At 44.3% G+C, this 22545-nt stretch overlaps 1 protein-coding gene across 1 annotated transcript in view; it reads left to right on the top strand.

The window, feature by feature from the left end:
• The window catches only part of RHEB (Ras homolog, mTORC1 binding), a 54352-nt gene extending 38142 nt beyond the window's left edge, over window positions 1-16210 (top strand). Inside the window, exons 4-8 of the mRNA XM_030932154.1 lie at window positions 4273-4355; window positions 8655-8711; window positions 8825-8872; window positions 9630-9711; window positions 15008-16210. Of these exons, the coding sequence (XP_030788014.1) occupies window positions 4273-4355; window positions 8655-8711; window positions 8825-8872; window positions 9630-9711; window positions 15008-15100 (363 nt within the window). The 3' untranslated portion in view covers window positions 15101-16210. The remainder of the gene's footprint in view (window positions 1-4272; window positions 4356-8654; window positions 8712-8824; window positions 8873-9629; window positions 9712-15007) is intronic.
• Window positions 16211-22545: the final 6335 nt, after the last annotated feature.

Here is a 22545-nt window from a genome sequence, read left to right as displayed (position 1 = left end):
TTTTGTACAAAATGTATCCAAATTTGGCTACTTTAAATCATTTGTACTCATTGCAACTAGTAGTTCTTGAAGGTTATATTTACAGTTGACGGACAATAAATTAAAGATGTGCTCTTTATTTACAGCTCAGGACGGTGAAGCACAGGCATGTCCTGCCGTAGTTTCACCCTTCGTTCTGTTGAAAACTGAATGAGAACAAAACTCAGATGTTTACTGCTCCAAGAGCTGCTTTATAAATTGCATACCTACAGGGCTAGTTCTGGGATTAAGACTGGTAGTAGTAGGGTAAGATGATTAAGAAGGCTAATTATTTTAAAAGTACTCTGGGCCGGGCGCGGTGGCTCAAGCCTGTAATCCCAGCACTTTGGGAGGCTGAGACGGGCGGATCACGAGGTCAGGAGATCGAGACCATCCTGGCTAACACGGTGAAACCCCGTCTCTACTAAAAAATACAAAAAAACTAGCCGGGCGAGGTGGCGGGCGCCTGTAGTCCCAGCTACTCGGGAGGCTGAGGCAGGAGAATGGCGTGAACCCGGGAGGCGGAGCTTGCAGTGAGCTGAGATCCGGCCACTGCACTCCAGCCTGGGCGACAGAGCGAGACTCCGTCTCAAAAAAAAAAGTACTCTGTAGTAAATTTGTTCACTAGCTGCTTCCACATTTCAGGAATGAAATTGCATGCAGTGAATTGCTGCATAGTGGTATTTGTTAGCAAGTTCTATTTACTACTTAGTGGTTTATGTCAGTACATCCATACCACTATGCTTTAATAGTGGTTTAATTGCCGACCTAGGAATGATGATGAACATAGTTAAATACAGATTGATTATTTTTAGACTGCATGAAATATTTTGGTTTTGCCCAATATTAGGGTGAGAGCATGTACCCTAAATGAATTTTGGGGTAAGAATGTGAAGTATCAAAAAAAAAAAAAAAAAAAAGCAGCCTCTTCTGTATTATAACCCATTTATGCCTAGTGTTCCGTTATTGGAACGCTAAGCTTATGGAAGTTATTTATATCCTACTGATCAAGGTCACCAAGGTCTGATTTTTCATTAAAAAAAAAGAAAAAGTGCAACCTCCGGCATAAATTGGTTAATAACTTAGATTCACACCTGTAATCCGAGCACCTTAGGAGGCCGGGGCGGGTGGATCACTTTCGGTCAGGAGTTTGAAACCAGCCTGACCAACATGGTGAAACTCTGTCTCTACTAAAACTACAAAATTAGCCAGACGTGGTGGCACATGCCTGTAATCCCAGCTACTTGGGAGGCTGAGGCAGGAGAATTGCTTGAACCCAGGAGGCAGAGGTTGCAATGACCCGAGATTGCACCATTGCACTCCAGCCTGGGCAACAAGAGCGCAACTCTGTCTCAAAAAATAAATAAATAAATAAATAAATAAATAAATAAATAATAATTAAAATTGATTCAATGACAGTCCATCTTATAATGTAACCAAATTTGTTATTTTGAAAATTAAGTTTAATTTTTAAAAAATAGGTGTAATGCACATGGTACAAAAATAAATAGTGGAAAAATGTGTAAATAGTAAAACTTAAGACGTTCCTACCCTAGCTATCTAACCCCCCACCCCTGCCAGCAACCCCATTTACCAGTTTCTAGTATATGCCTCTAGGGTACTTGATACATGAATATGCAAATAGAGTTTTAAGCTTGGTTTGTTTTCTTTTCTTCCTTTTTACACAAAGAGTAATACATCTCCATCTTGGAGATTATTCCGTATCAGTACCTATGGCCTCTCTTTTCCCCAAGGCCGCATAATATCCAGTTGTTGGGATATATATTGTAAGTTAACTGCTGATCAACAGTTGGGCTGTTGCCCGTCTTGCTACCATCAGCAATCCCTTAATGAACGTCCCAGATGTTGTTTTACACATAGGGTAATGATGCACATAGGAAAACTTCCTGGATGTGGGCTATCATAGGGTTACAGTTCATGTTCTTGCCAGCAGTGAATGAGAGTGTCTGTTTCCCTACACCCTCAACAGCACTATGTGTTAACCAAACGTTTTGGTACTTGCCAATCTGATAGGTAAAACATAGCATCCCAGTGTACTTTTAATAATGCATTTTTCTTCTTAGGAGGGGCTTTGATTTTTTCCTGTGTTGGAAGATGTTTGTATTTTTTTCCCCCTATGAATTATCCTGTCTGTGTACTTTGCCTTTTTTTTTCTATTGGGTGGTTAGTCTTTGCATGTTGATGTGAGATTCCCCCTCGATATGTGAAGAAAATTAGCATTTTGTATATGATCTGAGATGCACAGTTTTGTTTTCAGTTTGTCTTTTATTTATGGTTTTTGTTTGAGAGGTTTGCAACCATGAAGAACTTTTTTATTTATTAATCTTTTTTTAACTGATAATATGTGTTAAGTTCTCGCATCTATTGTGCACATCGTTTTTATCTTTAAATCTTTGCTTCGTCTGGAATATGTTTTTGCTGAGGTGTGAATTGGAGATTCAGCTTAGCCATTCATCCCCAGGTGTCCCTCTACGCTCAGTTGAGGGTTACTTTTGGTCCTCACTGATTGAAATGCCAATATTATCATGTACCTCATTCTCATATCTATCAGGTCTTTCTAGATTTTTCAGTCTGTTCTATTTGTGAGCCAGTACAGTATTATTTTATGAGAGCTTTATGGTTTCTACTCACCTGCCCTCCCAATTTCTACTATATTGCTATTATTCTTTCTCAGAAAGTAGACTTTAAAGGCCGGACACAGTGGCTCACACCTCTAATCCTTTGGGAGGCCAAGGCAAGCAGATCACCTGAGGTCAGGGATTCAAGACCAGCCTGGCCAACGTGGTGAAATCCCATCTGTACTGAAAATGCAGAAATGAACCAGGTGTGGTGGTGTAGCCTGTAGTCCTAGCTACTCAAGAGGCTGAAGCAGGAGAATCGCTTGAACCTGAGAGGTGGAGGTTGCAGTGAGCTGAGACAGTGCCATTGCACTCCAGCCTGGGCAACAAGAGCAAAACTGCGTCTCAAAAGAAAAAAGAAAAAAATCAGAATTATATCAGCTGGGGCCTCTTTCTTCCATTATATCTTCTGACTGGTGGTTTTTCACTCAGTGCTTCTTAGACATAACTACTTTTTTCTATGTTTCCACGTTTTCCCTTTAGGGAAAACAGAATTTTAACTTTGAACCTACTCTTGCTGAGCTAGTGATTAAAATCATTTGGGATTTTGTTTTTAATCTTATTTATTATATCAAAGAATTTATAGTAAAACTTAATTTTATTTTTCTTTTTTCTTTTTTTTTTTCTTTAAAGAACTTTACCACAGTGCAGTAATTCTGGGCTGTCGTAAACAGTGGTTATAACCATACTGTAAGTTTACAAAAATAATAGACTGCTGCTTAATCTGCTGGTACCATGATGTGATTTTTCCATAATAGTGCTTGGGACATGTATTATGTTGACAATTTAGTTTCACCTAAGAATGAAATGTTTGTACCAGACAGTAGCGTGTACTGTTGAAAACTGCACTGACATCAGAACTTTCTGTATGCTTTAATACGTATATAAAGCAAGGTTTCATAATGTTGCTTTATAAAACTAAGGACTGCTATGCTGTTGCATAATAGGTACCTTTCTCTTTAATTCCTGGAATTGCTCAGTAAATAACTCTCTTGGTCCCCAAAAGTCTGAACCTCAATTGAATCTGGTGTTTTGATCCTCTTTCGTCTTTCTCTCTCTCTGTCTTTCTCTTTCTCTCTCTCCCCATCCCTGCCTCCCTCCCTTCCTTCTCCTCCCCCCCGCCCCCAGATGCTATTGGCACCCCTCTAGCAACCTGTAGATTGAAGCTCAGGTCATTGTGACTGACATGCAGAGAATAAATTAAATAATAGGACAGTTTCAAGTATAAAAATACAGATTTATGGAATAAATCAGCAGGATGTATAAATGTCCTGAGGTCTAGAAGATTCTGGACTTAGTCATGCTCATCCCTTGTTTTGAGATCACAGAGCCAATCATCTTTATGTTCCATCCATCCTCTTCTGCCAGGAGTTATGGAGGTCATCAGACTTTCCCCTAAAGTTCTAGAACAGCTAGTCATTTTTAAACATTGGCTTGAACCACATTATCACCTCCAAGCCATTCTTAAAGCTTCATTGTGTAGGCTGTTCTGGCATAATATTGTAATCCACTCTGTGTCTACTTTGATTTCTTCAGGTAATACATGAAAAACTTGGGGTGAAGGTTTTTTGTGATGCTATATGAAGACTACTCAAATATAATTTTTTTTCCACAGGATGAATATTCTATCTTTCCTCAGACCTACTCCATAGATATTAATGGCTATATTCTTGTGTATTCTGTTACATCAATCAAAAGGTAAGGCTCCTGCTGCCTGCTTGAGTTTATTTGCTACTCATAGATAGCATTGATCCCTTTAAAGGACTATGCTGGAATTATTAATAGTGACAATTAGAATTAGTAGGCTACATGTTTTTTAGTGATTTTCTTGTGGAGCAACTGGGTTGTTGGGGGAAAACATGGCCCACTAAATGTTCTGTTAGTTGCATCAATAGGATAAAAGGCTCTTTCTTACCTCGAGCTGCCTGGAAAAATAGTGGTTCAGCATGATCTAAGCTTTTCTGTTAATTGAAATGGGAAATGCCTAAATTGATTTTACTTTGTGTGTGTTTTTACCATATTAAGGTGAACTAGACTTTCTAATAAAATGTTGAGGGTTTGGGTTTGTTCAATATCTTATTCTTTGAATTTATGAAATAAGACCTTTTGGTAATAGAGTCTCTCTTTACTACATAAAAACAGAGCCATTATTTGTATAAATAAGAATGAATGTCGGTTCCTTTAGCTACATATTTCCTGTCATCTCTTATCGGGGGATGGCATGTGTTATCAGGAGGAGCAGTGGTCTGTGTCTGTTAACAGAACAGCTGGCTGTATACAGCAGCGGAGCTCTGGGCATTGGTGACAGCTTATGTTTGAAGACTTTATGAAAATATCAGTGCCAGTGGAGGGCGTTTGGTGGCTACCTAGCATCTATTGAGTGTGTGCAACACGTTAGAAAGTTTGTTATGCTCTTTGCCTACATACGATACATGACCTATTTCATCATTACCTTAAACAATCCTTCATCAGAGATGTTTTATATCCCACTTTACATAGAAAGAAACTGAGTGACAGAGCTAAAGCAACTTGCCCAGGGCTACATAATGACATTGCTGGGATTCATAGCCATCTCTCCAGTTCCACAGTCAAGGCTGACACTGTCCAATAGAACTTACTGCGGTGATAGAAGTGTTTGCTATTTGTTCCGCAGGTGGCTGTTTAAATTAACTAAAAATGAAAAATTCATACTCCCTCGGTTACAGTAGCCCCATTTCAGGTGCTCAGTAGCCACGTGTGGCTGGAGGCCACCATGTTGGCCAGTGTCTGGGTTCCTTACCCCCACATACTCCACTGCCAGTGAAAATTCAGTCTGCAGCTCTGCGAGTGTGTTGTTTAACATTTTTCTCCATGGCAGAGAAACATATTTAGGGTGTTGAGTTCTAGCTGTAAAATATTTGAGTACCGTTCTCGGCTATTCTTATAAACAGACCCCATACTGTCAGTCCCTGAGAAAGTTTACACCTGAATCAAAACTAAATACCAAAATTATGTGTTCCTTAAGGAAAATTGGGAAACTGTGAAAAACAGAAAGTTGGGGTAATCATTCTTGATCTCATTACCTAAGCATAGATACTGGGAATATCTTGGTATATGTTTTTTCTGGTCTTTGTTTTAGTCTGCATGGATTGTTTTAACATCCTTTTATTTGCTCTCTGAATGCTGTTTTATGTTTATATTTTCCATATTTTTATATTTTTACTTACCATGTAATATATATTTTTCCATATTACCAAGTGTTTGAAATAGTAAATAGCTTTATAATATTTCATGATCAACAAAAGATGGATATCTCTCTTCCTGTTTTAATGTATTCATATTCTTGTCACTAAAAGCAATGCTTAGATTGGATTTTATGCTTAAAACTACAGTGTACATAGTATTTGGAAACATGATTGTTTTCTTACTGATTTACACGAGCACTTTAAATAGTAAAAATATTGGCCATTTTTGTACAAAGATTTTCTTAATTTCAGTTGTATATTTTTTAAATGTACTTATTGTATATATAACTCATGTTAAGCTCTCGTTTGCTCGATAAATTCTAAGATTTTCTGTTTCAGCGCCTTCCATGTGTAAGGCCTTGTCCAGAACAAATTTAATGTACCACTAATCTAATGAATGTTGGAAGTTCATGTTTGTTTATGAATTACCATTGTTTTACTAATTTACTTGAAAAACATGATTCAAAAATTGTTTTGTTGTTGGTAAGTATAATTTTATTCTAGCTAATTTTTAGAAAATAATGTTGGTGTTTTTCACCAACATTACAAATTGTTACTTTGAGTTATCAAAATAGTAGGTAGAAAATTTTCTTAGTGCTTCCACTGATTTTTTTAAATCTCCTTTGGTGGACACAAATTAGATGACGTTATAGAATCAAGTTGAAAACATAGCATGTGTCACTGGGGAAATTGAAAAATACATTGATCTGGATTAAAAATATGAAAACGTGCTCACCAAGGACCTCATGTATTGGAGAAAACATTGGCCTAGTGCAAAGCAGAGGACAAAAACCTTGATACTGTGTCCTCTCAGTGGTACTGTTGCAAGTTTTGACCAAGTTTCTCCTTACTAAAATGGGTGTGTTTTGTTTTGTTATATGCCTTTTGCCTTAGTAGCTTGTAGTTTAATGAGCATTCTCAAATCTCAAACATGAGTGTGAGAAGAGTGGTGTTGTGTTTTTTAGAAGTCTATATGCTGAATACACAAATATTTATGAATATACAAGAAATATGTCAGTAAAATCAACCAGTTTGATTCAGAAAATCAGTGATCTCAAGAAACTTAGCCACTTAGAACAGTACACATTTATGATCTCACAGATTTGTGGATCAGGAATTTGGGCATGTCCTAGCTGTGTCCTCTACTTCAGTCTCTCGCAGCCACAGGGTGAGTGTCAGCAGGGGCTGCAGTCCCATCTGACTTCAAAAGGGACATCCCGTCACCTTTGCCATATTCTGTTCATTAGATGCACGTCATTATGTCCATGCAGGGAGATGACACACAGTGTGGCCCCTAGGAGAGCGTGAGCTCTGGGAGCTGGCTCCAAGCTGCCTGCCACACAGTCCCAGTTCTTTCAGCCGTTTCTCACGTGACAGGGTACTGTATTTTTGCCCAAGTGGCGACACTTTTAAATGTAGGCAAATACAGCATGCGGAGGAAAACGTGGTTCTATAATGTAACCGCAGGCACGGTGGCTCATGCCTGTGATCCCACACTTTGGGAGGCCGAGGCAGGCGGATCACGAGGTCAGAAGTTTGAGACCAGCCTGGCCAACATGGTGAAACCCTGTCTCTACTAAAAATACAAAAATTAGTCGGGCATGGTGGTGGGCACCTGTAGTCCCAGCTGCTCAGGAGGCTGAGGCAGGAGAATTGCTTGAATCCAGGAGGCAGAGGTTGCAGTGACCTGAGTTTTGTGCCACTACACTCCAACCTGGGTGACAGAGCAAGACTCCATCTCAAAAAAAACAAAAAAGTGACATTTGAGGAAAGACTTGAAGCAAGGGATCCCTAGGGAAGGAACATACCAGGCACACGGGGAGTGACTTCAGAGGCCCTGGCGGTGTTAAAGGAATGGCAGCAGGCCAGTGCAGCTCAGACAAAACAGAAGAGGGGGCAGACGGGAATGGAGGCAGAAGTCAGGGTTTGAGAGTAACTGGGGCCGAGTAGAGATGGCCGCCTATCAGAGGACGTTGAACGAGACACTGTCCATCTGCTGCAGCCGGGTCCTCTGGTTGCTGTGCTGAGCAGGGGTGGCAGGGAAGGGTTGGGGCTGTAGCGGTGATGCAGGCAGTCTTGGGCCAGGAATTTCAAATCTCGGTGGCAGCTGTGGCAGGGAGTGAGAAGCCATCAGATTCTAGGTAGGATTTGAACGTAGAGCCAGTGGTGTGCTGGCTAATGTTCGCATGGGTTTTTTGGGGGAGGGTGGGAAATGGTTTGTGGCTATTTGTCAGCAGTCAGTGGTATAAATAATCCTACTATGGCAGATTTTGAGTGATCATTGTGACATCTCAGATGCCCTTCCCAGTGAGAGCCACCTTCAACCTAGAGTCATCGGCTTATTGATCTGATAGAAAGCCAAGAGAGATTGGCATCACCCAGAGAATGTATGTACCTAGGAAAAAACAGGAACAGGCTGAGTGCACTAGGGCACTCTAGGAAAAGCTGTTCAAGTTGTAATGTAAACAGTTGGTTCTTTGCTGAATAAGTTGGGTGATGAAAAATTGCATTTATGTGGTTTGTCAGCCCAGTGGTAGGCTTTCCATTTGAATGCCTTACCTGTTTCACTTTGAATATCCTCAGTCAGGGTTACTGAGTGTCAGATGTGTACACATGTGAACGGATTGCTAGGAAAAAACAAGACTTCTTTGTGTTCAGTTTATGTTAAAATGGTGAGTCTGTGACATTTTACATTTTCCAGCTGTCAACATAACATACATTTAAAAACTTCAACATTAAAATGGATGTCTAATTTATACTTTTTGTTTTATAGTTTTGAAGTGATTAAAGTTATCCATGGCAAATTGTTGGATATGGTGGGGAAAGTACAGTAAGTAGCACCATTTTATCTGTTTGTTAGAGAAACTTCTTATAATAGTATCTTCTGAGCAGTACAGTCTGGCACTATTTTGCTTTGCTTTGTTTTGTTTTTCTTTTGAATAGAATACCTATTATGTTGGTTGGGAATAAGAAAGACCTGCATATGGAAAGGTATGTAGCTTTTAAATCATTAGTGATTTATAAAGTCAAATCTTAAGATGATTTAGTCACTGAAGTGTCATTTTAATTATTGTTCTGATATCAAGAATATTTTTAGCTGTGGCATTTCTTACCTGTTCAGAGATGTTATGGTCGTGTGAAGCAGAAGCAAAAGTGCAATAGAAATCTCACATTCCTCTAGAAAAGAGAGAGCAAACTTTATAGGAAACTACCTTTAGGTTATCTACCACCTTGCATAGAGCAAATTCTAAAAAGACATAGTGCTCGTTTATGCAGCAAGTGGTTTTTGAGTACCAGGGTTTGGGATTACAGTGGGGAGCAAAGGAGGCAGATGTCCCATGCCCAGGCAGCTTCATGTCAGAGAGTAAGAGACTCTACAGCCTGCACGCAAGAGAATTGAGCTTTCAGGCCCTTTCACAATTTCCCCTGGCCTTGGGTGCTTAAAACCTAGCTGTAAAATAGTCAATTGTTACAGATACGGGAGTACTGGAAAATAGGATCATGTTCTCTGAGCTGGAAGGTTTGCTGGAGCAGGGATAATCCCATAAGGCAATGTCTATTCTGTTCCCCAGCTCAGGCGTAATTGAAACACTCCTGTGTTACATTCTCGATGCTAATGTTAGGCCAGGGCATGGTTCTGCTTCATGCGAAAGAAATTGACCAAAATGGAGCCTGTTTCAAAATCAATTATAGATATTTTATGTAATGAAGAGCTAAGTACTTTAACTAGAATTTTATTTTCCTTTAGGGTGATCAGTTATGAAGAAGGGAAAGCTTTGGCAGAATCTTGGAATGCAGCTTTTTTGGAATCTTCTGCTAAAGAAAATCAGGTAACAGAGTCTATAAACCTCATTTTGCATTGCGTTCTCATCAGTCACAGGGATGTGTTCCTTGCAGTTGGCATTTGACCTCTGTCTTGATCACTCCTGTGTAACATTTGGCCTTCCAGAACATTTCTAATAGCAAGCTTTGTGTTGCTTTAGGAAGATACTACTTAGGTGTTTATAAATTCAGTAAATATTCTACTTACAGTGGAATCTAGGATATCTGTAGGATAAACAAACCGTTAGTAAGGGAAATACTACCTTTTGTAAACATGTATTTTTGTTTTGTATTAATAACTGATACAGAAATAAGTCCATGCAGAAAAAAAAAAAAAGAATTATATCATTAGCACTAATTTTTAACTGTACCTACCCCCTGGCTTTTTTTTTCTGTTAGATAAAACCGGGTCAGACGTATGTGTTAATTTTTAACATAGAAATGATTAAGAACTGGCCGGGCGCGGTGGCTCAAGCCTGTAATCCCAGCACTTTGGGAGGCCGAGGCGGGCAGATCACGAGGTCAGGAGATTGAGACCATCCTGGCTAACACGGTGAAACCCCGTCTCTACTAAAAATACAGAAAATTAGCTGGGCGAGGTGGCGGGCGCCTGTAGTCCCAGCTACTCAGGAGGCTGAGGCAGGAGAATGGCGTGAACCCAGGAGGCGGAGCTTGCAGTGAGCTGAGATGGCGCCACTACAGTCCAGCCTGGGCGACAGAGCGAGACTCCGTCTCAAAAAAAAAAAAGAAAGAAATGATGAAGAACCATCTTATAAGCATTTAGTACCAATTTCACCCTGCAGATGTACCTTCAAAGGCATGTTCTGGGAAGTATGTAGATTCTGCTTCAGGAGGCTTCACAATCCTGTATGAAGCTTTTTCTTCCATTGCTTTAATTTAGACCCCTGGCACCAAACTTATCTCCCGCCCCCAGTGCATTTTTCATCTGTATATTTCTCTTTGCTGCCCTTAACTTTCTAAAGACACACATCTGATGGTACCGTCCTCTACTCAGAAACTGTCAGTGAACTGCCCTTTCTCTGTAGAACCTTCGCCTGGTCCTGAGTACAGTCAGTGATTTGTTCTTTTCTAGTTTCGTCTCTCACCACATTCTTATACTTTCAATCACATCAAACTGCTCCCTTCCTTAAACACATCATCTCCTGTCCACCCCACTTTCTTTTTTTTTGAGACGGAGTCTCGCTCTGTCACCCAGGCTGGAGTGCAGTGGCTGGATCTCAGCTCACTGCAAGCCCCACCTCCCGGGTTTATGCCGTTCTCCTGCCTCAGCCTCCCAAGTAGCTGGGACTACAGGCGCCTGCCACCTCGCCCGGTTAGTTTTTTTTTTGTATTTTTTTAGTAGAGACGGGGTTTCACCGTGTTAGCCAGGATGGTCTCGATCTCCTGACCTCATGATCTGCCCATCTCAGCCTCCCAAAGTGCTGGGATTACAGGCTTGAGCCACCGCGCCCGGCCTCACTCCACTTTCAAAATGTCTCACCTTTCCTCATGCTCCCCTCTGGTTTAAAATAACCCTTCTCTAAGTATCTACTTATATTCATGTGGGGTTTTATATTTTGAATGTGTTTTCAACATGTGGCAGTGTTTGATCCTCAGGTAAGATGACTCGGTTTTCATTTCTCTGAGGAAACTCTAGTGTAGTAAGGTGGTGCCTCCTCCCTGGGAGGGCCGGGAGCCAGCAGCTTTGGCACTCTTCCTTCCCTGCTCCACCCCTCTCGCCATGACAGAGGTTCGTAGTCCTCAAGGTCCCACCTAGATTTCACCTTCTTGTTGACCCCCTCTGGATCCATCCAGCTGAAAGAAATTGTGGTTTCTTCTCTTAGCCCCCTTAATTTATTCTGAGATCTGAGTCATAAATATCCTTTATAATGTTCAGCACGGTGTGTTAGTATCTAGTGGGTTATCCGTCAGCCCAAGTATCCCGTATTAGTCAAATTGGCTTTGTCCTGTGTTGGGATATGGAGGGATAGTGAATCCATCCTGTGTTGGGATATGGAGGGATAGTGAATCCATCCTGTGTTGGGATATGGAGGGATAGTGAATCCATCCTGTGTTGGGATATGGAGGGATAGTGAATCCATCCTGTGTTGGGATATGGAGGGATAGTGAATCCATCCTGTGTTGGGATATGGAGGGATAGTGAATCCATCCTGTGTTGGGATATGGAGGGATAGTGAATCCATCCTGTGTTGGGATATGGAGGGATAGTGAATCCATCCTGTGTTGGGATATGGAGGGATAGTGAATCCATCCTGTGTTGGGATATGGAGGGATAGTGAATCCATCCTGTGTTGGGATATGGAGGGATAGTGAATCCATCCTGTGTTGGGATATGGAGGGATAGTGAATCCATCCTGTGTTGGGATATGGAGGGATAGTGAATCCATCCTGTGTTGGGATATGGAGGGATAGTGAATCCATCCTGTGTTGGGATATGGAGGGATAGTGAATCCATCCTGTGTTGGGATATGGAGGGATAGTGAATCCATCCTGTGTTGGGATATGGAGGGATAGTGAATCCATCCTGTGTTGGGATATGGAGGGATAGTGAATCCATCCTGTGTTGGGATATGGAGGGATAGTGAATCCATCCTGTGTTGGGATATGGAGGGATAGTGAATCCATCCTGTGTTGGGATATGGAGGGATAGTGAATCCATCCTGTGTTGGGATATGGAGGGATAGTGAATCCATCCTGTGTTGGGATATGGAGGGATAGTGAATCCATCCTGTGTTGGGATATGGAGGGATAGTGAATCCATCCTGTGTTGGGATATGGAGGGATAGTGAATCCATCCTGTGTTGGGATATGGAGGGATAGTGAATCCATCCTGTGTTGGGATATGGAGGGATAGTGAATCCATCCTGTGTTGGGATATGGAGGGATAGTGAATCCATCCTGTGTTGGGATATGGAGGGATAGTGAATCCATCCTGTGTTGGGATATGGAGGGATAGTGAATCCATGTGGTCATGTCCTCTTATGTGCGGATGAAAAAAATGAATAAACAGATCTGTGTAATTGGTTCCCAAGTTCCAGATAGCAAGGGATTTATTGAAGTCAGCTCAGTTTCTGAGTATAGACAGAATTCAAATAAGGATTGAGATAGTTAAGAGATACCTATATTTTAAAAATTGAATTAAATCAGTCATCTATTGAGTGCCCACGGACTGTATCCCTCAGATCATGTAGCTGAACCGCCTGATTTTAGAAGTGAGGAAATTAAGTTTCAGAGAGGTTAAATGACTTCTAAGATCACCCATGGCCGGGCGCGGTGGCTCAAGCCTGTAATCCCAGCACTTTGGGAGGCTGAGGCGGGCAGATCACGAGGTCAGGAGATCGAGACCATCCTGGCTAACATGGTGAAACCCCGTCTCTACTAAAAAAATACAAAAAACTAGCCGGGCGAGGTGGCGGGCGCCTGTAGTCCCAGCTACTTGGGAGGCTGAGGCAGGAGAATGGCGTAAACCCGGGAGGCGGAGCTTGCAGTGAGCTGAGATTCCAGCCACTGCACTCCAGCCTGGGTGACAGAGCGAGACTCCGTCTCAAAAAAAAAAAAAAAAAAAAAAAAAGATCACCCACTACCTTAGGTGGTGTAAGAACTAAGACTGAATTGTAAATGTCATCCACATCTAGTCCTTTTTTCTCTACACACTGCTTCCTGTCAATCAGGTGATCCGAAGCCGGTGACCTAGATTAGACAAGCCGGGTGAGACCTGGGGTTGCCTTCGGTTAACTAGGAGGACAGACACCTCATTCATAGCAATAGGACAGAAGGCTGAGGATGGGAGCCCACATTCAAGTGGGTGGGTCAGCTTGGTGGACGGAGGATGTGGAGTTCTTTCATGAATGTGGCTTCTGTTTTCCAGTGAAGTGTGTAAAACAAGGTTTTCAGCTGAGCGTGAGGATGAGGAACATTTGAGAAGAGACAAGGCATGAGTCCTTTCTCTGGGGAGTGCCCAGCCCAGGGATGCAGTTGGGTGGCTAGGCAGCACCAAGCGTCTGTCCCAGGTTCCTGGTCATGGGTATGAGGTCAGTAGTCAGGGGTGTGTGTTTTCCCTGGGCAGCGTTTACTGTGTGGCCGCGGGCACCATGCCGGTGACAGTTGGTAGGGAAGGGAGTTGAAGTACAGTGGCGCCATGGTGGCCTGCGGAGTCTGAGCTGACCGAGAGGGAAAGGAACAGCAAGAAATGGCTAAGGGTCATGGGAGATGTAATAATAGGGTCAACACATCAGGCCCCTGTGGGCTGAGAAGGGTTGCTTCGGGATAGCTAGAGAAAAAGAGCTGGGAAGGTGGTTTGGTGGGACACTGGCAGTTGGTGTGTTGTCGTTTTGTGGGATACTGGAAGTCACTGGAGTGATCGGGGAGGGGGATTCTTGGTGATTAGGAGAACTGGGCACTTCCCGTGCGGCTTCTGAGAACAGGGGCAGGTTTTCATGACCACAGGACTGCATTTTTTAAAGGACAGGGTCGGGGAGTCACGGTGGCTCAGGCTTGTTGCCGTGGTGCATAAGGAGGCGAGGCTAGGCGTTCGCGGTCAGCCCGGGCAACATAAAAACCTCCAATCTGTATAACCAAAAAAAAAAAAAAAAAAAAGACAAGATCTGACAGTTCTTCTCTCCCCTCAGTGTAAGAAGAGTTCCAGCCACAAGTGGCCATGATTCCTCTTTGTGGTGAAGGACTGGTGGAGTTGACCCTGGGCTGAGGCTAAGGGCAGGAAGACGGGCAGGAGGGGAGAGGCCAGGAGATAGGGAGGGCAGTGTGTGGATTGAAATGGCTGAGAATTATGCCGCAGAGGTGTTGGAGGCTGGCATCCTGGCATCTCGGGAGCACGGAGGGGGCCTCCCCGACTCGAGGCCTCTTGGAGTCAAGGATGTGAGAGGCAAGGGCTGCTGGGAGAGCGTGTCCCATGGGAATGGAGGGAAGATAGCGCCAGAAGTGAAGAGGGACTCTGAGGTCCAGAGTATACTGGGGTGGTGGTCGTGGGGTGGAGTGGGACAGGAGATGGTGGTGAGTCCAGGAGTGAGGACTCTTCGGGCCTCTCCTGGTGCCTGAAGAAAACAGGGTCAAAAGCACAATGGGAGGCTGGTTATGGTCTGGGTCAGGAGGGGTGGACAGTGGCCTTACTGGGCGTCGGGGGGCCCTGAAGTTCTGGGGTTCACCAGAACCCCTCCTCCTCCACCAGCAGGAGGGCCAGGCAAGTGGCACACCCTCCTCAGTCCGGGAAGTAGTCTCGGAGTCCAGCTTCACACTAACACTGTGATTGGGTTTCTTTCTCTTCAGACTGCTGTTGATGTTTTTAGAAGGATAATTTTGGAGGCAGAAAAAATGGACGGGGCAGCTTCACAAGGCAAGTCTTCATGCTCAGTGATGTGATTCTGCTGCGAAGCTCGAGGACACTGGGAATATATTCTACCTGAAGAAGCAAACTGCCCGTTCTCCTTGAAGATCAACTATGCTTCTTTTTTCTTCTGTTAACCTGAAAGTTATCATTTGGGTCAGAGCTCCCCTCCCTTCAGATTATGTTAACTCTGAGTCTGTCCAAATGAGTTCACTTCCATTTTCAAATTTTAAGCAATCATATTTTCAATTTATATATTGTATTTCTTAATATTATGACCAAGAATTTTATCGGCATTAATTTTTCAGTGTAGTTTGTTGTTTAAAATAATGTAATCATCAAAATGATGCATATTGTTACACTACTATTAACTAGGCTTCAATATATCAGTGTTTATTTCATTGTGTTAATGTATACTTGTAAATAAAATAGCTGCAAACCTCAGTCCTTTGTGCTACTTGATGTGGCTTTCAAAGAAGAGAAGCCTTGTCCTGAGTTTCTTACTTGGCTTCAGGAAGGCCCCAGGTTGGATTCCAGAAACCAGTGACGATGTGGCCACAGGAGGAGGTGTGCTGACGTGGCTGCTGACCATGGACTCCCTGCGCAGTGACGGGCAGGTGTTGAGGCTGGGTTACAGCTAATTGAAGCTGAGTGGTTCTGGCGGGGGTCTGTGAGGGGAATTCCTCCCCAGTGATCACATTCTCTCCTTCCATCCTCAGATCCCCAAACCTTGACTGAAATGCTCCGTGGTCGGGAGCCTGGTCAAGGAGGAGGAGCTGCTGAGAGGCATTGTTCACCCTTGCTCATAGCTTAGCTTGATGTCTGTGTCAGACAGGAGACGATTGAGAAAACACCCCTGCCTGTCACTGTCCTAGAACACCCCGGAGTTTAGTGATCTGTGTCAGAGTCTCGGGAGCCTCCTTCAGACCCGGACGACGGGCCTCCCTCTCTCCAAGGAGCAACTATAAAGGAGAAGAGGGATTTCATGTGCCTGGTGGCTGTTACCTTGTCTGTAAGTCAAACTTGGAGTTGAGCAGTGCTTTTTAAATGATTCCCTTTTGCAGCTAAAATTTCACAGGGCTATTTCTAATACGTAAGCAAATGTTACCATTGACTTTATTAACAAAATATAGTTTTGCTTTGCAGTTGATTATTAATGAAAAATTATGTTCTTAAAACACATGTCATTAATTTGGATCTTTTAAATATTTTTGCCTCATTTGTCATTTCAGGATGAAATTTCTGCCTTAGAAGACCTCCACCAAACACCTTTTTAAAGCCAGGGTCTCGCTGTGTCACCCAGACTAGAGTGCAGATCATAGCCTCAAACTCTTGGGCTCAAGCGTAAGTGATCTTCCTGAGTAGCTGGGATTACAGGCCTGAGCCATTATGCCTGGCCAAATAATCACCTTTTAAATAAAAATAAATTTTAACAACACAATATTGTTATTACCTGGGTTATTCTTAGGACTAAAAATGTGTGAACACTAAGTACGAAATGGGGACCTAGTTCATCCAGTTATGTCTATGTGAATGGAACCTTACAACCGCATATTGTACTAGAAACTGAAGTTCAACTCAACTCTCCTGGGGTGGTCCTTTAAGGACTGGACCTCCTGATTGGAGGGAGCATATTATCATTTCTGTATGTGGTACTAGTGCACACATTCCTTCAGATACGCCCTGAGTACCTGCCATGTACCAGACACTGTTCTGCGTGCCATGAACACAGCAGAGAAACCCGCACCCCTGTGCTGCGTAAATCCTGCACTAAATCTTGGAGATGCCACACAGGATGCCACACAGGGTAGGCCCCAGTCCAGCTGCCCACGGCAGCAATCGCAAGAAGACAGTTGACTCCTTTACTTGATAGTTTGAACAGTAGTGTTTTTGTTTTTTTGTTTTTTTTTTTTGAGATGGAGTTTTGCTTTTATTTCCCAGGCTGGAGTGCAATGACACAATCTTGGCTCACTGCAACCTCTGCCTCCCAGGTTCAGGCAGTTCCCCTGTCTCAGCATCCCAAGTAGCTGGGATTACAGGCGCTTGCCACCATGCCCAGCTAATTTTTGTATTTTTAGTAGAGACAGGATTTCATAATATTGCTCAGGCTGGTCTTGAACTCCTGACCTCAGGTGATCTGCCCACGTTGGCCTCCCAAACTGCTGGGATTACAGGCGTGAGCCACTGCGCCTGGCCAGAGCATTAGTCTTACAGTCGGTGATAAAACATTGTCATTGGGCATGATGCATGTGTCTGTAGTCCTGGCTACTCGGAAGGCCGAGGTGGGAGATTGCTGGAGCCCACCCATTCTGGGCTGTAGTATGCAGTGCTAATCCTGTGTGTACACTGAGTTCGGCATCAATATGGTGACCTGGGAGCTAGGGCCCACCAGGTTGCCTAAGGAAGGGTGAACCCATCCAACCTGGAAACAGCAGTCAGAACTCCTGTGCTGATTAGCAGTGGGAGCATGGCTGTAAGTAGCCACTGCCCTCCAGCCTAGCAACACAGCCAGACCTGTCTCTTAAAATTGTGTTGTAAAAGGTAATGCTTTTCTTTGTGGTACGTAAGTGTAGTCTTAGATTTATTGAAATACAGGAAGTGCAACTGTAAAACTATATCCAAAATATTTTGCAGTTCAGAATTTTAAAATACAAATTATAAAATCACATTACAAATTAAAATTAATGTGATAGAATTTTGCTAAAACTAAATTGTCCATCCACTCTGGACATCTCTCCCCAGTGGTTCACCGGAGATGCTCTTGCCTGAATGGCTTCTCACCTGCTTGTCACCAAATCTAATAGGCAGTTTCTGGTTGCTTTCTTGACCTCTCTGTAGCATTCCACACAGTTCACCGCCATCTCCCCTGTGTCGTTACCCCACCGTCCCCTGGCCGGCCTGCCAGCTCTGCTGGTGCATCAGTCTCCTCGGCTGTTCTGTATCAAACCTCTCAGCAGGCCTTTTCTCCTGCCCACACCCTCCGCGTTGATATTCTTCAAGCATAGCTTTAACTCTGTGTAGCCAGAAGAGTCCAAAATGTCTCCCACCTTGACCTCTTTGGGCTCCAGGCTGACTTGACAGACTCTTCTACTTGGCTGTTTCGTAGGCATCTCAGGTTGACGATGTCCAAAAATCAAGAACCGAATTCTTGATTTTCCTTGGAAACCTCGTCCTCCCTTAGACTTAGCGTTTCAGGAAATGACACCATTATTCACTGGGTCCGTATGAAAACTAGCAATCTGGGAGCTGTTCTTTGTCCGTTCCCTCATACTCCTCATCCAATCCATCAACAAATCCTAAGGGCCCTGCCTTCAAAAATCTACCTTGTATTTTGTCCATTTTTGTCTCTACTGTGTCTTGGTCTGCAATGGCACACCCTCTTAGCCCCTACACCCCAGCCAAAGCCAGCTTGTAAAAATAGTATCATGTAGTTCCTTTGCCTAAAATCCTTCCGTGATGATGGTGCCAAATCTGTGTGTCCCAGCCTCAAGACAGCATGACCTTGCTGCTGCTTAGCTCAACCCTGTCTAGTCAGTGGCCTTGGTCAGTTTCTGGAGCCAGAAAGCTCTCTTAGCCATGGGGGTTTCCGGGGCTCTTCCCTTTGCCTTGGACACCCCTTCCTGAGACTTCTCAGCCTTCAGAGCTCAACATTCTCTCTTCTCAGGGGCTTCTAGGATGGCCTGAAGCACCCCTCTATTTGAGTCTATTCAAGCACTCCCGTCTTCCATGGTACAGCATGTGTCATAACTGATCATCACTTTTGTTCCTTGTATTGTGTATCACTCAACTGGATTTGGCTGGAGTGGAGACAGTGTCTGTCTCAGACATCTTGGATTCCAAGCTCCTCCTAGCACAGAGCCTATGAAATACTTCCTACTGTGCCATTTTAATTTCCTTGTGGTTTCTGTGTATGTAAGTTATGAGCAGTTGCCCTGGGAATTACAGTTAACATCTTAATTTATTATAATACTCTAGTTAAGATTTATACCAACTTAATTTCAATAGCATACAAAAGCTTGGCTCCAGTTCCTCTCTCATTTGTGCTGTTGTCATACAAATGACATATATATATTATATGCCCATCAGCACAGGCTTACAATTTGCTTATGAAGTTGCCTTTTAAATCAAATAGAGAAAAGAAGTTGCAATAAAAAAATACATTGATGTTGTCTTTTCTACATGCCTATGTGGTTGCCTTTACAGGTGCCCATTATTACTCCTCATTTGGATTCAAGTCACTGTCTAGTGTCCTTTTCTTTCAGCCTGAAAGACTCCTTTGGTATATATTATAGAGCAGGTCTGCTAGCAGTGGGTTATCTCGGGTTTTATCTGGGAATGTCTTCTTTATTTTTCAAGGATAGTCTTTTTGGGTATAAAAGTTGGGGGGAGAATTTTGCTGTCAGCACTTCTACTCATCCAACTTATTCAGGTATTTCCTGAGCAGCACTCAGCCCTGAGCCTGCAGGCTCTTGTGTAACCCCAGAAACAATGGCTTCTCAGGCCCCCTGTGGGCTCCTCATTTTCCAGTTTTTGTTAGCTTGTTGTTTGCCCCAGAGTCAACCAAATTGCTGCTGATTGTTTTGACAAACAATCCCTGTTTTGACAAGCAATCCCTGACACCCCAGGGAGAAAGTGCTGGGTGAGCCGAGCTCAAGAGTCAGGTCACAGGCTAGCCTTGCAGGTAGGACCACCAGACCAGGCAAATGAGGTCACTGAGCTCCAACCTCAACTTGACCCTTCCTGTGGCTGCTAAGCTGCTGAGTTTTGTGGGGATTGCTGCTGTTGCTTTCAAGGCTACCAGGGAGCTTGGGGGCAGAGGATTGGAGGGCTGTGAATAGGGCAAGTAAAAATGCCACAATGCTTGCTGCTCTGAGATTTGGCCAATTTCCTTCAACACTCCCTGGATTATGAGCCTTTAGTTAATTTCCAGAGCTCTGGAAACGTTTATTTATTTGGACAGTTTTTGCCAGTGTTCTGGGGTCTGTGTTCCTGGGGTCTGATGGGTGTTGCTGCTGAATGAATGAGCAGAGGAGCCTTTGTAGGATACCACCTGGGCAGGCTTCTTTTGAATTTAGCCTGCACCTCTTGCTGTGTGGTTAAAATTCCCCACCATGTATACAGTGCATTGTGCTGCCATTTGACCTGTCGTTATTGAGTCCATCTGTCACCAGCTCCTAACAAGGAAGGGCTGCTCCTGCTCAGCGCCCTCTGCCATTGCTAATGCAAACAGACTGAGATCACAGCTGTACCCACAGGTCTAGAAGTCATTCAGATGCCCCAGAATATGCCACTGCCTCATAGCGATGTTTGTAGAGGTCTGGGCTCTCAAGGAAACATCTGTAGTGCCCATGGGCTGCTGCCCCAGTCTGAGAGGTGTGCACACTGCTGCCGTGCCCCTGTGCCAGAGCCTCCTCAGCAGAGCCTGAGGTTCCAGGAGGTGTGTGTGCTCGCAGAAGCCTCTGGATGCTGTGGTTATTCTGCCTACGCTGCCTAGCAATCGTTGAACCAGGATGCCTTCAAAGCATTCCTTGGGAGTTTCCAGAACCATTCCACCTCCTTACTCTCCCCCAAGAAGGGAACGTTTTATATTAAGAAAAGAAAAACAAAAACAATTTTCGTGTTGCCCATCCTCCCTACCTCAGTGACTTCCTAGAGGGCAACAGAATGGCCAGGTGAGAGCTGCTGTGGGGTTAGAACTGGAAAGAATCAGATCTAATTTAACATCCTTGTTTTCAGAGCATGGAACTCGAGGTCCAGAGAGGTCAAGGGGCAGCTAGTCTCCAGATCCCCTACTTAGTCCGTGTTTCCACCACACCACATTGGGACAAAGCCCATGAGCCAGATGTCCACAGGGAACCCCAATCAGAGCTTCACCCCTAGTCAGGGACAAAGACTTGGAACATTCCAGTCCTGGCCCCCTCTGCAGCTAATATGAACCTTTGGGCAACTCCTTTATATTTTGTGATCTTACCTCTTTTATTTGTAAAGCTTCCCTTCACCAGGGATTGTTGTCACAGCCAAGAGTATGAACACCCTGGATGTTTCCAAAGTGCTACAGAAGCACCAAGCCACAGTCCTGAGGATGGGTGTGTGCACCTCAGACTGCCAGCTGGAGCTCTCACCTGGTGTCAGGGTCCCCGCAGGTTTCTGCAGCTTCATGAACACCCATGGTTGCATATCTGCAGCAGCAGTTGGTGCTGTGAGTGGCTCCGGAATCCTGCAGTGCTGCCATCTTATTCCTGGTCTACACATCCAAAGAAGCAATACGGAACATCACGATTTACCCCAGCAAACGAGTTTACCAAATCCGAGAAAAAATATTTCATTCCAGTCTGGCCCAAGGCATCAAGAAGAGTATGATCTACTCAGAACTACCAACACGGTGGCGCAAGGACTGCAGGCCCGCCCTCGTCCTCATGACCAGCATGCTGAAGATTGGCTGTGTGGTGTCACTATGGGTCCCCAGAGCTCAGTCCCACACCTGCCCAGCCAGACCCTGTGGCAGCACAGCAGATTGTGTCATGGCCAGGGAGGCTGCTGACATGCCCAGTCAGCTTCTGAGCAGTGGGACCTCAGCTTCTCATCTCTGAAGAAGAGGGTCGCCTGGGAGACGGCTCCGAAGGTCCCCCCAGCTCCCACATCTGCCACAATCTAGGAAACAGTGTTGGATTAGTAGTTTCACAAGAAGTAGCACAGGATTCGGGAAATACTGTGGCCTCGGCCGCCAAGACCTTTCACCCAGTTCCTCCTACTGCCCAAGAAAGTCCCAGGCAGAGCTGTGCCTCCTGATTTATTCCCTACAACAACACAGCAGCCAGCTGGCAGGCTCCCGCGGGGAGAGAGCCTCTGCCTGCACCGCGTGGCTGCCGCCTGGCGTTCTGTATGTCCCTCCACTCCCCTCCTGCGCCTACCATCATCAGATCAGCAAGGAATTCAAGCGCATCAGCACAGGACTCTGCGGCTGCTTTACAGGGCGCGGTTGACGAGGGTGATATGTGCTGAACTTTTACCCTAAAAGGCTCAAGCAGGAGGACAGCAGGGAGTTACAACTGGAGCAGTGGAAGGTCACATTCCTTAGCTCTGACGTCGGGATTTTTATTATCCCATAACAGAAATCGTTCCGAGGCGCAACCTTTTCTGTGTCTGGGTCATTGTGTAAAGTTGTAGAATGGCAGTAACAGCTCTAAGCCAGCGCAGCCGCCTGGCTCGGCAGTTACCACACATTCGCGTGTGTCAGAGTGACCTGGATGGCTCACTGACACAGGCTAGCCTCCCCCGCACAGTCCCTGATTGCTGAGACCCCATCGGATGCAGGACGTCTGCATTTTTCCCAAGTCCCAGGGAGCCTGCTGCTGCTGCTGCTGCTGCTGCGGGCTCAGGGGCTGCATTTTGAGAAGCATTGGCTTGGACAATAATGGCACAGGGCTCTTATTGTCTGAATTAGGAGGGAGCATGGGCCGGAGTGACAGGACTGGGATCG

Source organism: Rhinopithecus roxellana, chromosome 6 (genome assembly GCF_007565055.1).
Source record: "Rhinopithecus roxellana isolate Shanxi Qingling chromosome 6, ASM756505v1, whole genome shotgun sequence".
In the NCBI taxonomy this organism is placed as follows: domain Eukaryota; kingdom Metazoa; phylum Chordata; class Mammalia; order Primates; family Cercopithecidae; genus Rhinopithecus; species Rhinopithecus roxellana.
The sequence above is the reverse complement of the archived record's forward strand: the minus strand, read 5'-3'. Positions and strand labels throughout refer to the sequence as shown.